Genomic DNA, 16,002 nt, shown 5'->3' with positions numbered 1-16,002 from the left:
CTGAATACAATATTTGTTTGTCCCCCAAACACATACGGTTTATTGTTTTGGGTCTAGAGGCTAGTCATGTTAATTTGCTTACCCTAATCTGATTGTAAAGTATCTAAGGATGCATCCCAAACAGCACCCTATTCCCCATGTGTTGCACTAAGGCCTTATTCTTCCAGGCTTGTTGTTCACTGCTCACAGAGGTTCGTAGTAACACAGTTATACATTTCTCATGGGGGGTTTCCATTTTTAAATGGTGTGGATGAAGGGTTTAGGTAAGCCTGTCCCCTGTAGCTCAGCTGGTAGAGCATGGCGCTTGCAACGCCAGTGTTGTGGGTTCGTTCCCCCACGGGGGGGGCCAGTATGAAAAATGTATGCACTCACTAACTGTAAGTTGCTCTGGATAAGAGCGTCTGCTAAATGACAAAAAATGTAAATGTTAGGAAAAAAGGGTTCTTCAGCTGTCCCCATTGGATAACCATTTTTGGTTCCGCGTAGAACCCTCTGTGGAAAGGGTTCTACATAAAACCCAAAAGGGTTCTATCTGGAATCAAAAAGGGTTATTCAAAGGGTTCTCCTATGGGGACGGCTGAAGAAACCTTTTAGGTTCTAGATAGCACCTTTTTTTTTCTAAGAGCGTGTGATAGGTCGGTGATTTTACCCAGGGAGCTGTGCAGCAGGGCGAGGTGCACGTGTTTTCAAAACACAACCCTCGCCAGTCTACTCTGGGTGGTATGAAAGACATCCTTTGTTTTTTACCACAATGTTTGATCAGCAACCTTTTGTCTTTTAAAATAAGATATTTTCAACCTCGTTTCTGTCACAAACTCAAAACATGCACACTTTTCCTTGTTAAATTCATGTTAGTAACCTAAGTTTAAGTGAGTCAGAACCCCAGAAGTCCATGCCCTCTGTTCAAACTTTTGATTCTTATCATTTGAAGGTTAACAGGGTACAATGAATGTCCTCTGAACAACGTTTTTCCCCCTCTGATTCTTTGTCTCTCTGTTTCACCAAGACAACAGGCTTTAGCCAGACATCCTTTGGCAAAAGTTGGACCATAACAAAGAAGTTCCTCCAAAAGTCCAACCATAACGAAGCTGCTAAAATAAAATATACGTTCCAATACATGTTACAGTCATCAACGGGTGACCATGCCTGGCTGCAGATAGCGCTCTGTCATTCTTCAACAAGACCCCTTTCAACAACATCCATCCAATGTGTCCAATTCTCTCAATTATGCAAATAGATTTCAAACAGAGCAGTAGGGGGTGTGACACATACTCCACAATAAAACGTTCATTTTGTAACACAACTTTTTAAATATGTTTTTCTGGTTTTTAGAACTTCCTCTTTCTTTCTCTTTCCTTCATTCGTCTCTGCGACCATTTACATTATTACTGTGGATTGCAACACCAGGAGAGAGTTGGAGAGAAGAACATTGTCTAGCAGAGTGAGAGTTAGAGAGATTAGTGAGGAAGGAGAGAGGGGGGGGTGTTGGTTCTTTCTGGTTCTCATTCCAGCCCAGGATGAAAATGCCCTGTGAGCAAGGAGGGGAACAGGGAGCGAGACGGGTCATGGGACTCCCAAAAGGATTACCTTGAACTGAAGTCATGAGACCAAGGCTTGAACAAAGAGCCGGCTCACATGCTCATCATATGAGCCCCGCTTCATAAAGTCATGTCGTTTCATATCTGCTGGGCTTCAGTAGGGGCTAGGAGGACCCGGGTGAGAGCAGCTAGAGAGCCGGCGCTGAGATGGGCCGCTGGGAAGTTTCTTGAGAGTTCTTAGAGTTCTTGAGAGTTCTTAGAGTTCTTCAGTTCTTCAGTTCTTTGAGTTCTTCAGTTCTTCAGTTCTTAGAGTTCTTGAGTTCTTTGAGTTCTTGAGTTCTTTGAGTTCTTCAGTTCTTTGAGTTCTTGAGTTCTTTGAGTTCTTCAGTTCTTTGAGTTCTTGAGTTCTTTGAGTTCTTCAGTTCTTTGAGTTCTTCAGTTCTTTGAGTTCTTGAGTCTTCTCAACTAGTAGTTGGGTGTTAAGAGTGTTGAGTTGCTCTTGTGCTCCTCTTGAAGTTTCTACTGGTTGCTCTTCAACTGAGGGTAAGTGGTTCTTGATTTATCTGATTTATCAAGGAAACTGAATCTTTCTTTGGTGTAGAAACTGTTTATGGTCAACTTTGTTCATTTCTTCTAGGCAGGGATTAGTTTGAGGTGCCATAGAGTGGAACTGAGTTTATGTTCCACCAACTTATTTAGGGAGACCAACATATAGAGGAAATGGAGTAGAAATCTGTTGAAATGATCCGGGAAAAAAAAGCAATTTAGAGACAGTTCCACCAATGAACAAATAACCTCTAAAGCCTCTTAGCCTCCAAAAAGCTCCACATGAGGAATGGGATCTCTGAACAAAATGCTGATTTTGGAGGCACCCTGATTAAAAGTTAATAATTTAATTGTTGTAAAGTAAATTAGTATCAAAACATTGGTCAACCTAAAACTTTGGTCAATCTGTGGTCAATCTAACTAAGCTGCAGTGTACTCAGTACACAGTGTGTGGGGCATTTGGGAGTTATCATGGCAGAGTTTTGGCCAACTTCCTCTCTTCTCTGTTAGTTACAGCGTTTACTGTTCTCTTTGTTGTCTTTCACCTTTCTTTCCCAGAAACGTGTCGAAACTAGATTTTAAACCAGTTGAAATTGATTCCGCTCTGAGTTGTAGTATGTTGTTTATTAACTATACTGATGACCAGGGTAATGATGATAATAACCACGAGTTGTGGAATGTGGTCTGGTGACTCTCAACTCTGTCGAGTCGTTGACTAGATGAGTTCGATATTATCCACAGATAAAAGAGGCCTATATTTACCAATTGTTTTACTCTTTTAACCATTTGCAAAGAATAAACTTTTACATAAAAATCTTTTTTTTATTTTATTTAATTTTTTTAATTTTTTAAAGCTTGACTAAAGCTATGTTGAGGTTAGTTACCATTTTAGAAAATATAAATACTAACTATATGTCATGTGCAGTATAGACGTGAAACTGCCCATGCACTCTTTGCTGGGGCTTGGGTTTAATCCACCATTATCCAGAGTGAATGTATTTCCCAAAGTGCTGTGCTATAGACAGGACCCCTGCCCATGGCTTCTGCTGTAGACAGGACCCCTGCCCATGGCTTCTGCTGTAGACAGGACCCCTGCCCATGGCTTCTGCTGCAGAGTGGTTAATCACTATGGCGGAATCACAACACAAAGTCATTAGGACTATTTGGCTTCACATACACGCTTGAATGCACACATGCACAAGCACAAAATCACACACACACACACACACGCATGCATGCACACACACACACATACACACAAACACTCACTCACTCTCTCTCTCACACACACACACACACACACGCATGCATGCACACACACACACATACACACAAACACTCACTCACTCTCTCTCTCACACACACACACACACACACACACACACACACACACACACACACACACACACACACACACACACACACACACACACACACACACACACACACACACACACTTACACTCACTCACTCACTCACTCACTCACTCACTCACTCACTCACTCTCTCTCTCTCTCTCACACACACACACACACACACAAACACTCACTCTCTCTCACACACACACACACACACACACACACACACACACACACACTTACTGCCTGGTTTTAGCCCTTCCCTGTTCTTTGCTGGAGCATTTAGGCAGGATTAGGTGACCAGCGCTGTAGGCAGGATTAGGTGACCAGCGCTGTAGGCAGGATTAGGTGACCAGCGCTGTAGGCAGGATTAGGTGACCAGCGCTGTAGGTGGTTAAGAGGATTTGTTCCACCAAGAACAGAGAGGTTCTGGTGCCTGGCTGTTGCAATAGAAAGCAGCATTCTACCAGTAATTAGCTAGACCCATTGGGCTCCGGTCCAAAGTAGTGCACTGTTAATAGAATAGGGGGGTCACATGGGACAGAGCCACAGTGTGAAGGCAGGGAGAGAACTGTTGTTATTTCAATGTATCCGAGCTATTTAAAGTATTTAATTATTGAGATGGATCCCAATGGTGGCCTTTTCTTTACGACATTAATATTTATCTGAGTTGAGAGATTTGAAGTCTAAACCATGAACCTCTCTCTTGCAGGCCCAAAAAGCTTGGATTGAGAAGACGTTTCAGAAAAGAGAATGCATCCAAATATTTCCCAGCAAAGAACCCAACAGGTACCGTTCATGCCACTGTTTTCACAGAACCCAACAGGTACCGTTCATGCCACTGTTTTCACAGAACCCAACAGGTACCGTTCATGCCACTGTTTTCACAGAACCCAACAGGTACCGTTCATGCCACTGTTTTCACAGAACCCAACAGGTACCGTTCATGCCACTGTTTTCACGGAACCCACTTTCCTTGTTCCTCACTGCTCTCATATGCTTCCATGTTAAGCACCAGATCATCTGTTGAGGCTGAGAGAGTGCTTTCACTGACCCAGTTTTAAAAAAAAACCCTCTGTGTTTTTAGAGTGCTGGATAACGTAGTGTACGTCCCAAATAGCACCCTATTCCATACATAGTGCCCTGCCCTATTGGGCTCTGGTCAAAAGTAGCGCACTATAAAGGGAACGTGGTGCTATTTGGGACGTGGGCTTAATGAATTCTCCACTCGTACAGAAACGCTCTCAGTAAGAAATTGGATCAACAACAACCGGCTATTACGTGGCCCAAATCCCTTACAATGGTGGTGATTTTTGTGGCTTAACGTGACAGCCCCCCTCAGCTAGCTCTGAGCAAACAGAGATGCAACTGAAATTGGACAGCACACAACAGCTAACAGCTGTTAGTACCGCGGTGAAGTAGCTCGATGCTGCGTTGTGAAAGCAATTCTAGCCATCTTTCATAGCTATTTACATGATTTGTCTGTTTTTTGTCTTTCAACATTCCGTCACGGCACGCTTCTATTAACACTTTATAAACCAACATGTAGAAAGCATTATGAAGTGGTTATAATGCATTATAACGCCCGCAGTAAGCATGTATAACCCCTTCTATGTCCTCCCTTTCTACCTCCAGGTGCAGTTGTGGTCAGGTAGTGAACCAGCATGTGGCTATCATCCCGGGAGCGACCACCAGGGCGGCGGAAGAGGCAGGTCAGATCGCGCAGGTGGCAGCGCCCAAGGAACGCTGGTCCGTGCTTAAACACACACAGGCCACGCCCACAGACGCATACGGCATCATGGAGCTCCAGGGAGGAGGACATGTCAACAAGGCCATGGTTACGCAACATTCTCTTTCTCTCTCTCTCTCTCTCCTTTTCCTCTCCTCCTCAATCATTCCTTCTCTCTCTCCTTTTCCTCTCCTCCTCAATCATTCCTTGTCTCTCTCCTTTTCCTCTCCTCCTCAATCATTCCTTCTCTCTCTCCTTTTCCTCTCCTCCTCAATCATTCCTTCTCTCTCTCCTTTTCCTCTCCTCCTCAATCATTCCTTCTCTCCCTCATCTCTCCTCAACATAAACAATAGTTTAAATAAAATATGTCCTCATAAACCATGAAGACATGAACCATGAAGACGTGAAGACATGAACCTTGAAGACATGAACCCATGAACCATGAAGACGTGAAAACATGAACCATGAAGACATGAAAACATGAACCATGAAGACATGAAGACATGAACCATGAAGACATGAAGACATGAAGACATGAAGACATGAAGACATGAAGACATGAAGACATGAACCATGAAGACATGAAGACATGAAGACATGAACCATGAAGACATGAAGACATGAAGACATGAACCATGAAGACATGAACCATGAAGACATGAAGACATGAAGACATGAAGACATGAAGACATAAACCATGAAGACATGAAGACATGAAGACATGAACCATGAAGACATGAACCATGAAGACATGAAGACATGAAGACATGAACCATGAAGACATGAACCATGAAGACATGAAGACATGAAGACATGAAGACATGAAGACATGAACCATGAAGACATGAACCATGCCACCATCATCTATGTCTCTAGACTGTTTGTTTGTTCCCTCTCTTCATCTCTCCCCTACAGTACATCCATGTGGCGTTTCTATTAAATATCTTCTCTCTCTCTCTCTCTCTCTCTCTCTCTCTCTCTCTCTCTCTCTCTCTCTCTCTCTCCTCCATCTCTCTCTCTCTCTCTCTCTCTCTCTCTCTCTCTCTCTCTCTCTCTCTCTCCCATCTCTCTCTCTCTCCATCTCTCCCCCTCAGTACATCCGTGTGGCGTACGACTCCAAGCCAGACAACCTGCTCCACATGATGGTGAAAGACTGGCAGCTGGATCTCCCCACCCTGCTCATCTCTGTCCACGGGGGGCTGCAGAACTTTGACCTGCTGCCCAAACTAAAACAGGTGTTTGGAAAGGGTCTGATCCAGGCTGCAGTCACCACCGGAGCATGGATACTCACTGGTGGAGTCAGCACTGGTACGTACTGTAGTTGTTAACAATGTGTTACATTCACTGAAATGGTCACTGTGGTATCTAGAAAACAACATTAATGTAGGCAAGTCCCTAAATCTTGAGTCCAAGTCGAGTACCAAGTCCCTAGTGTTCAAGTCTGAGTCCAAGTCCCTAGTGTTCAAGTCTGAGTACCAAGTCCCTAGTGTTCAAGTCTGAGTCCAAGTCCCTAGTGTTCAAGTCTGAGTCCAAGTCCCTAGTGTTCAAGTCTGAGTCCAAGTCCCTAGTGTTCAAGTCTGAGTACCAAGTCCCTAGTGTTCAAGTCTGAGTCCAAGTCCCTAGTGTTCAAGTCTGAGTACCAAGTCCCTAGTGTTCAAGTCTGAGTCCAAGTCCCTAGTGTTCAAGTCTGAGTCCAAGTCCCTAGTGTTCAAGTCTGAGTCCAAGTCCCTAGTGTTCAAGTCTGAGTCCAAGTCCCTAGTGTTCAAGTCTGAGTACCAAGTACCTAGTGTTCAAGTCTGAGTCCAAGTCCCTAGTGTTCAAGTCTGAGTCCAAGTCCCTAGTGTTCAAGTCTGAGTCCAAGTCCCTAGTGTTCAAGTCTGAGTCCAAGTCCAAATCCATTCTACTAAATGTCTGAATGGAGTCCACGTCCCTTATTGGTGCTAAACGGGCTCCATGTGTATCCTAGGAGTGATCCGGCATGTTGGAGATGCGTTGAAGGACCACTCCTCCAAGTCCAGAGGGAAAGTATGTGCCATCGGGATCGCTCCATGGGGCATCGTGGAGAACAGGGAGGATCTGATAGGAAGAGATGTAAGTCACAGAGAACTGCACCTTGTTCATTTAAATTCAATTCAACTGAACTGAACTCCTCAACTCGACTCGACTCCTCAACTCAACTCGACTCAACTCCTCGACTCGACTCAACTCCTCAACTCAACTCAACTCCTCAATTCAACTCGACTCGACTCAACTCCTCAACTCGACTCGACTCCTCAACTCAACTCGACTCAACTCCTCAACTCGACTCAACTCCTCAACTCCTCAACTCAACTCGACTCAACTCGACTCCTCAACTCAACTCAACTCGACTCCTCAACTCGACTCGACTCGACTCCTCACCTCCACCCAGAGGACTGTACTGTAACATGTTAACATGTGTTATGATATGTCTCCCTCCCAGGTGACTCGTCCATACCAGACCATGTCCAACCCCATGTCCAAGCTGTCTGTCCTCAACAACAGCCACTCCCACTTCATCCTGGCAGATAACGGGACCCACGGAAAGTACGGAGCAGAGGTTCGCCTCCGCCGTCAGCTGGAGAAACACATCTCCCTGCAGAAGATCAACACACGTAAGTCTGACAGATCGGGGGGGATCGTCTGTGCGACACGAGGCAGTGGAAGCCCGCTGAGCTAAAGCCCAAGGCATTCGCTCAGGGAGCTAACTAACACAAGCCTTCGGGTCTCGGGCGAGAACAATTTCTTATTGACCATGACCATCTAATGTGAATGCTAATGTTGGAACTGTACACGGTGTTAGTGTCTTAGATACAGCATACACCCTCATGTTGTCATAGCGCAGGCTTCTTCAGGTGTGTTGTTCAGAGAGAGAGAGAGAGAGAGCCTGTCCTGCCCTGCTGTACCCTGAGGTGCAGCTGATCTCTGTGACCTGTGGGTCAGAGAGAGAGAGAGAGCCTGTCCTGCCCTGCTGTACTCTGAGGAGCAGCTGATATCTGTGACCTGTGGGTCAGAGAGAGAGAGCCTGTCCTGCCCTGCTGTACCCTGAGGAGCAGCTGATCTCTGTGACCTGTGGGTCAGAGAGAGAGAGCCTGTCCTGCCCTGCTGTACTCTGAGGAGCAGCTGATATCTGTGACCTGTGGGTCAGAGAGAGAGAGCCTGTCCTGCCCTGCTGTACCCTGAGGAGCAGCTGATATCTGTGACCTGTGGGTCAGAGAGAGAGAGCCTGTCCTGCCCTGCTGTACCCTGAGGAGCAGCTGATCTCTGTGACCTGTGGGTCAGAGAGAGAGAGCCTGTCCTGCCCTGCTGTACCCTGAGGAGCAGCTGATATCTGTGACCTGTGGGTCAGAGAGAGAGAGCCTGTCCTGCCCTGCTGTACCCTGAGGAGCAGCTGATATCTGTGACCTGTGGGTCAGAGAGAGAGAGCCTGTCCTGCCCTGCTGTACCCTGAGGAGCAGCTGATATCTGTGACCTGTGGGTCAGAGAGAGAGAGCCTGTCCTGCCCTGCTGTACCCTGAGGAGCAGCTGATATCTGTGACCTGTGGGTCAGAGAGAGAGAGCCTGTCCTGCCCTGCTGTACCCTGAGGAGCAGCTGATCTCTGTGACCTGTGGGTCAGAGAGAGAGAGCCTGTCCTGCCCCGCTGTACCCCGAGGAGCAGCTGATATCTGTGACCTGTGGGTCAGAGAGAGAGAGCCTGTCCTGCCCTGCTGTACCCTGAGGAGCAGCTGATCTCTGTGACCTGTGGGTCAGAGAGAGAGAGAGAGAGAGAGCCTGTCCTGCCCCGCTGTACCCTGAGGAGCAGCTGATATCTGTGACCTGTGGGTCAGAGAGAGAGAGCCTGTCCTGCCCTGCTGTACTCTGAGGAGCAGCTGATCTCTGTGACCTGTGGGTCAGAGAGAGAGAGCCTGTCCTGCCCCGCTGTACCCCGAGGAGCAGCTGATCTCTGTGACCTGTGGGTCAGAGAGAGAGAGCCTGTCCTGCCCTGCTGTACCCTGAGGTGCAGCTGATATCTGTGACCTGTGGGTCAGAGAGAGAGAGCCTGTCCTGCCCCGCTGTACCCTGAGGAGCAGCTGATATCTGTGACCTGTGGGTTTCCCTTTGTCATCCTATGCCTGGAGCTCATGATAAGGCAGGGACAGCAAAGGGATGCTCAGCTGTCACCTCTGTCTTCAACTACACTGACATTAATACTGTGAGGCCCACATGCTAGCTGCAGGCAGCACTGCTGTGTCTGAGGCCTACCAACATGAATAGCAACGAATTAGTAGGCATTTTGAAAGTATTCAAGGTTCAAGTTTATTGCCATTTAAAAAACAAAAACAAACAAAAAGGTTTGCTGCTATTTGTTGGTCTTTATCGTCATCTAACATGTTGTTGTGTCTGTCTCTGCCAGGTCAGGGGTCATGTTGTTGTGTCTGTCTCTGCCAGGTCAGGGGTCAGGGGTCATGTTGTTGTGTCTGTCTCTGCCAGGTCAGGGGTCAGGGGTCATGTTGTTGTGTCAGTCTCTGACAGGTCAGGGGGTCATGTTGTTGTGTCTGTCTCTGCCAGGTCAGGGGGTCAGGGGTCATGTTGTTGTGTCTGTCTCTACCAGGTCTGGGCCAGGGGGTACCTCTGGTCTGTCTGATCCTGGAGGGGGGTCCCAACGTCATCTCCATAGTCCTGGAGAGCCTGAGGGAGGACCCCCCTGTCCCGGTGGTGGTCTGTGATGGCAGTGGAAGGGCCTCTGACATCATCTCCTTCGCACACAGATACTCCGAGGACGACGGGTGAGAAACAGACCTGGGTCAAATACATGTAAAAAATTACAGTGGGGAAAAAAAGTATTTAGTCAGCCACCAATTGTGCAAGTTCTCCCACTTAAAAAGATGAGCGAGGCCTGTAATTTTCATCATAGGTACACGTCAACTATGACAGACAAAATGAGAAAAAAAAATCCAGAAAATCACATTGTAGGATTTTTAATGAATTTATTAGCATATGATGGTGGAAAATAAGTATTTGGTCAATAACAAAAGTTTCTCAATACTTTGTTATATACCCTTTGTTGGCAATGACACAGGTCAAACGTTTTCTGTAAGTCTTCACAAGGTTTTCACACACTGTTGCTGGTATTTTGGCCCATTCCTCCATACAGATCTCCTCTAGAGCAGTGATGTTTTGGGGCTGTCGCTGGGCAACACAGACTTTCAACTCCCTCCAAAGATTTTCTATGGGGTTGAGATCTGGAGACTGGCTAGGCCACTCCAGGACCTTGAAATGCTTCTTACGAAGCCACTCCTTCGTTGCCCGGGCGGTGTGTTTGGGATCATTGTCATGCTGAAAGACCCAGCCACGTTTCATCTTCAATGCCCTTGCTGATGGAAGGAGGGTTTCACTCAAAATCTCACGATACATGGCCCCATTCATTCTTTCCTTTACACGGATCAGTCGTCCTGGTCCCTTTGCAGAAAAACAGCCCCAAAGCATGATGTTTCCAACCCCATGCTTCACAGTAGGTATGGTGTTCTTTGGATGCAACTCAGCATTCTTTGTCCTCCAAACATGACGAGTTGAGTTTTTACCAAAAAGTTATATTTTGGTTTCATCTGACCATATGACATTCTCCCAATCCTCTTCTGGATCATCCAAATGCACTTCAGACGGGCCTGGACATGTACTGGCTTAAGCAGGGGGACACGTCTCGCACTGCAGGATTTGAGTCCCCTGGCGGCGTAGTGTGTTACTGATGGTTGGCTTTGTTACTTTGGTCCCAGCTCTCTGCAGGTCATTCACTAGGTCCCCCCCGTGTGGTTCTGGGATTTTTGCTCACCGTTCTTGTGATCATTTTGACCCCACGGGGTGAGATCTTGCGTGGAGCCCCAGATCGAGGGAGATTATCAGTGGTCTTGTATGTCTTCCATTTCCTAATAATTGCTCCCACAGTTGATTTCTTCAAACCAAGCTGCTTACCTATTGCAGATTCAGTCTTCCCAGCCTGGTGCAGGTCTACAATTCTGTTTTTGGTGTCCTTTGACAGCTCTTTGGTCTTGGCCATTGTGAAGTTTGGAGTGTGACTGTTTGAGGTTGTGGACAGGTGTCTTTTATACTGATAACAAGTTCAAACAGGTGCCATTAATACAGGTAACGAGTGGAGGACAGAGGAGCCTCTTAAAGAAGAAGTTACAGGTCTGTGAGAGCCAGAAATCTTGCTTGTTTGTAGGTGACCAAATACTTATTTTCCACCATAATTTGCAAATAAATTCATTAAAAATCCTACAATGGGATTTTCTGGATTTTTTTTTCTCAATTTGTCTGTCATAGTTGACGTGTACCTATGATGAAAATTACAGGCCTCTCTCATCTTTTTAAGTGGGAGAACTTGCACAATTGGTGGCTGACTAAATACTTTTTTTCCCCACTGTATATGTTTGAAACATATCAAATATATGTCAGATATATGTCAAATACATGTCAGATACATACAGTATATAGGACTGGGTGAGAAAAAGTACTAGAACAGGTCTGTGTTCTAATATCCACACTAGCAGAAACAGACTATGGTCAAATACTTTCACATACTTGATCTGTGCTCGATTTAGTTTACCGGTACAATGGAACCAATTGGATAACACTAAGTGTGAACTCCAAGCTAAAGCACATCAAAAAATACCTTCGAATGGAAGACTTCAGAGGCACAGTTTGTAAATAGAAAAGAAATAAAGTTTAGAGCATTTTCCAACCCTGAAGAGTAGACTGGTAGAGGTGGTTTTATACTGTCTGTCTGTCTCCCCTCAGGTTGGTGAGCGATAACGTGAAGGACCAGCTCCTGGTCACCATACAGAAGACGTTCAACTACAACCGCGGTCAGGCCCAGCAGATCTTCCTCATGGTGATGGAATGCATGAAGAAACGATCTCTGGTGAGTAGGGAAGACATTTATTATTCAGGCTATGTTCCCCGTATACCGCATTAGCATAACACTTAGAATGCCTCCCAATACATTGCAGGCGTCACAAGTGACGGTTTTAGTATCTAGACAATTTGGTGGTTAAAATGTAATTTTCTAAGCCTTGCTTACATGTTAGAAACACTTTACCACGTAAGTAAAACCTAATGTATTCAAATGTATTCAACATTAAAGATGATAATTTGTGATGAAAGTAAAGTGACATTTGAATAATTGTATTGTTTTATGTTATTTGATGCATCAATAAAACTGTCCCAATCATTTGTGTCGTCCTGCATTTTCATTCATGTGTCATGTGTCCAATCATTTGACCCTGTACATTAAATAAGTAAACACATCCAATATCCATCATCATTGAAGAGTGTCCCCATAAACTATAGTTGAAGAATATGTCCTCATAAACAACGATAACATGAACTACACCACCCTCATCCCTGTCTCACATCTTCTTCAACTACACCACCCTCATCCCTGTCTCACATCTTCTTCAACTACACCACCCTCATCCCTCCCATCCTAACATCCTGTTGATGTATCTGACCTCCCATCCTGTTGATGTATCTGACCTCCCATCCTAACATCCTGTATCTGACCTCCCATCCTAACATCCTGTTGATGTATCTGACCTCCCATCCTAACATCCTGGTGATGTATCTGACCTCCCATCCTAACATCCTGTTGATGTATCTGACCTCCCATCCTGTTGATGTATCTGACCTCCCATCCTAACATCCTGTATCTGACCTCCCATCCTAACATCCTGTTGATGTATCTGACCTCCCATCCTAACGATGTATCTGACCTCCCATCCTAACATCCTGTTGATGTATCTGACCTCCCATCCTAACATCCTGTTGATGTATCTGACCTCCCATCCTGTTGATGTATCTGACCTCCCATCCTGTTGATATATCTGACCTCCCATCCTAACGATGTATCTGACCTCCCATCCTAACATCCTGTTGATGTATGACAGCAGTATCTAGCCAGGTATTGGCACATAGAATAATGCTGACAGCTGAAAGGGGATTGGCCATTGTTCTGCCCACCACTATGTCTGAATCATCTGCACTAGTATTAGCCAACAGCTGGAAGCCAGCCAGCCACAAGTCCCTGCCTACCTAACGCTACATCGGTTAACATTCATACTGTAGACTAGGCCCCTTTCATTAATCAATCTATCCCTGAGACTGAATGACAGTCCATTACATTACAGTATATAACAGTCTGAATGACAGTCCATTACAGTGTATATAACAGTCTGAATGACATTTACATTTTAGTCATTTAGCAGACGCTCTTATCCAGAGCGACTTACAGGAGCAATTAGGGTTAAGTGCCTTGCTTAAGGGCACATCGACAGATTTTTCACCTAGTCGGCTCGGGGATTAGAACCAGCGACCTTTCGGTTACTGGCACAACGCTCTTACCCACTAAGCTACCTGCCGCCCTATACTGACAGTATATAGATTCATATCTAGACTGGGGGATGCATGGGAAGTTAGTCTGTTTCATAAGGCAGATACAGCTAGATGTCATGGAGATGGATGGTTCAGATTGTTACACTACAAACAGAGAATTGTAACCACGAGGGCCTGGTCATGTAGCTATCCTGAGGGCCTGGTGGTGGAGCTATCCCGAGGGCCTGGTGGTGGAGCTATTCCGAGGGCCTAGTGGTGGAGCTATCCTGAGGGCCTGGTGGTGGAGCTATCACGAGGGCCTGGTGGTGGAGCTATCACGAGGGCCTGGTGGTGGAGCTATCACGAGGGCCTGGTGGTGGAGCTATCCTGAGGGCCTGGTGGTGGAGCTATCCTGAGGGCCTGGTGGTGGAGCTATCACGAGGGCCTTTTGGTGGAGCTATCACGAGGGCCTGGTGGTGGAGCTATCACGAGGGGCCAGCCATGGAGCTGCAACACGTAGCTCATTATCAGTGAATCTTTGGATTGGTTCAGTTCTGAAAAGTTTCAACAGACATAATTGTGTTATTAGCAGTGCATTCCTTGCTGGCATGTGACAGGCCTGCAGTCTTATTGCATTTGGGATGGTCTGAGCAACAACAAGGATGATACTGTCATCTTATTAGGAGGTTGTTAACCCTGAAGTGCTTGTTATGTTCTGCAGGGTGTCCCATGGTTTATAAAGACAGTGCCTGTTGTTAACTCTAAAGGGCTTGGTACACTACATGACCAAAAGTATGTGGACACCTGCTTGTCGAACATCTCATTCCAAAATCATGGGCATTAACATGGAGTTGGTCCCCCCCTTTGCTGCTATAACAGCCTCCACTCTTCTGGGAAGGCTTTCCACTAGATGTTGGAACATTGCTGCGGGGACTTGCTTCCATTCAGCCACAAGAGCATTAGTGAGGTCGAGTACTGATTTTGGCCGATGAGGCCTGGCTCGCAGTCGGCGGTCCAATTCATCCCAAAGGTGTTCGATGGGGTTGAGGTCAGGGCTTTGTGCTGGCCAGTCAAGTTCTTCCACACCGATCTCAACAAACCATTTCTGTATGGACTTCGCTTCATGCACGGGGGCATTGTCATGCTGAAACAGGAAAGGGCCTTCCCAAACTGTTGCCACAAAGTTGGAAGCACAAAATCTTCTAGAATGTCATTGTATGCTGTAGCGTTAAGATTTCCCTTCACTGGAACTAAGGGGCCTAGCCCGAACCATGAAAAACAGCCCCAGACCATTATTCCTCCTCCACCAAACTTTACAGTTGACACTATGCATTCGGGCAGGTAGCGTTCTCCTGGCATCTGCCGAACCCAGATTCGTCCGTTGGAATGCCAGATGGTGAAGCGTGATTCATCACTCCATAGAACGCGTTTCCACTGCTCCAGAGTCCAATGGCGGCGAGCTTTACATCACTTCAGCTAGGCATTGCGCATGGTGATCTTAGGCTTGTGTGCGGCTGCTCGGCCATGGAAACCCATTTCATGAAGCTCCCGACAAATAGTTATTGTGTTGACGTTGCTTCCAGAGGCAGTTTGGAACTTGGTAGTGAGTGTTGCAACCGAGGGCAGAAGATTTTTACGCTCCACGCGCTTCAGCACTCGGTGGTTCCGTTCTGTGATCTTGTGTGGCCTACCACTTCGCGGCTGAGCCGTTGTTGCTCCTAGACATTTCCACTTCACAATAACAGCACTTACAGTTGACCGGGGCAGCTCTAGCAGGGCAGACATTTTAATTATTAATTATTACTAATGATTAATTATTTAATTATTTATTATTATTATTATAATATTATTATATTATAAATTTGACGAACTGACTTTTTGGAAAGGTGGCATCCTATGACGGTGCCACGTTGAAGGTCACTGAGCTCTTCAGTAAGGCCATTCTACTGCCAATGTTTGTCTATGGAGACTGCATGGCTGTGTGCTCGATTTTTATACACCTGTCAGCAACGGGTGTGGCTGAAATATCCGAATCCACTCATTTGAAGGGGTGTCCACATTACTGCTGTATATATAGTGTTTATATGCACTGCAGGGCGTGTCCCTGGTTTATAAGGAAACTTCCTGTTATTCAGAGACACAATTCACAATGAGAGGCTGCTGACTTTACTTAACATTCACATGCTCATGCACACACACACACACACACACACACACACACACACTGCTGACTGTCTCCCCAACATGAGTTGTAAACACGCTCCCCAGTAATACCATTAAAGGCCCACTCCTTAATTTAACATAGAAGAAATGCCCGAAGAGATGTGCCATATGTCCTCAAAACACATTCGCTATCATTAATGTCAGGTTTTGGCCATGACTGTTCGGGTTTTGGTCACTAGATGTCCCCATTGCACCTTTTTTGTACCTTTTGTTTTTCTTGCTCTAATTATTGTTTGCACCTGT

The 16,002-nt window shown here is 46.0% G+C and overlaps 1 protein-coding gene across 4 annotated transcripts in view; it reads left to right on the top strand.

Annotated features, from left to right (window-relative positions):
• Positions 1–16,002, top strand: part of LOC121562061 (transient receptor potential cation channel subfamily M member 1-like) — a 57,527-nt gene that overhangs the window by 7,846 nt on the left and 33,679 nt on the right. For 2 of the 4 annotated variants that reach the window (XM_045214367.1, XM_045214365.1), the window contains exons 1-7: positions 1,935–2,081; positions 4,155–5,279; positions 6,266–6,479; positions 7,138–7,262; positions 7,633–7,804; positions 9,782–9,956; positions 11,965–12,088. In XM_045214367.1, the coding sequence (XP_045070302.1) occupies positions 5,055–5,279; positions 6,266–6,479; positions 7,138–7,262; positions 7,633–7,804; positions 9,782–9,956; positions 11,965–12,088 (1,035 nt within the window). In that variant the 5' untranslated portion in view covers positions 1,935–2,081; positions 4,155–5,054. Of the gene's footprint in view, positions 1–1,934; positions 2,082–4,154; positions 5,280–6,265; positions 6,480–7,137; positions 7,263–7,632; positions 7,805–9,781; positions 9,994–11,590; positions 12,089–16,002 lie in introns of those variants that run through there. The other 2 variants (XM_045214364.1, XM_045214366.1) reach the window with 2 other exon arrangements.

The sequence above is a fragment of the Coregonus clupeaformis genome, unplaced genomic scaffold, assembly GCF_020615455.1.
Source record: "Coregonus clupeaformis isolate EN_2021a unplaced genomic scaffold, ASM2061545v1 scaf0244, whole genome shotgun sequence".
Classification (NCBI taxonomy): Eukaryota; Metazoa; Chordata; class Actinopteri; order Salmoniformes; family Salmonidae; genus Coregonus; species Coregonus clupeaformis.
This window is presented reverse-complemented; position numbering and strand designations above follow the sequence as displayed.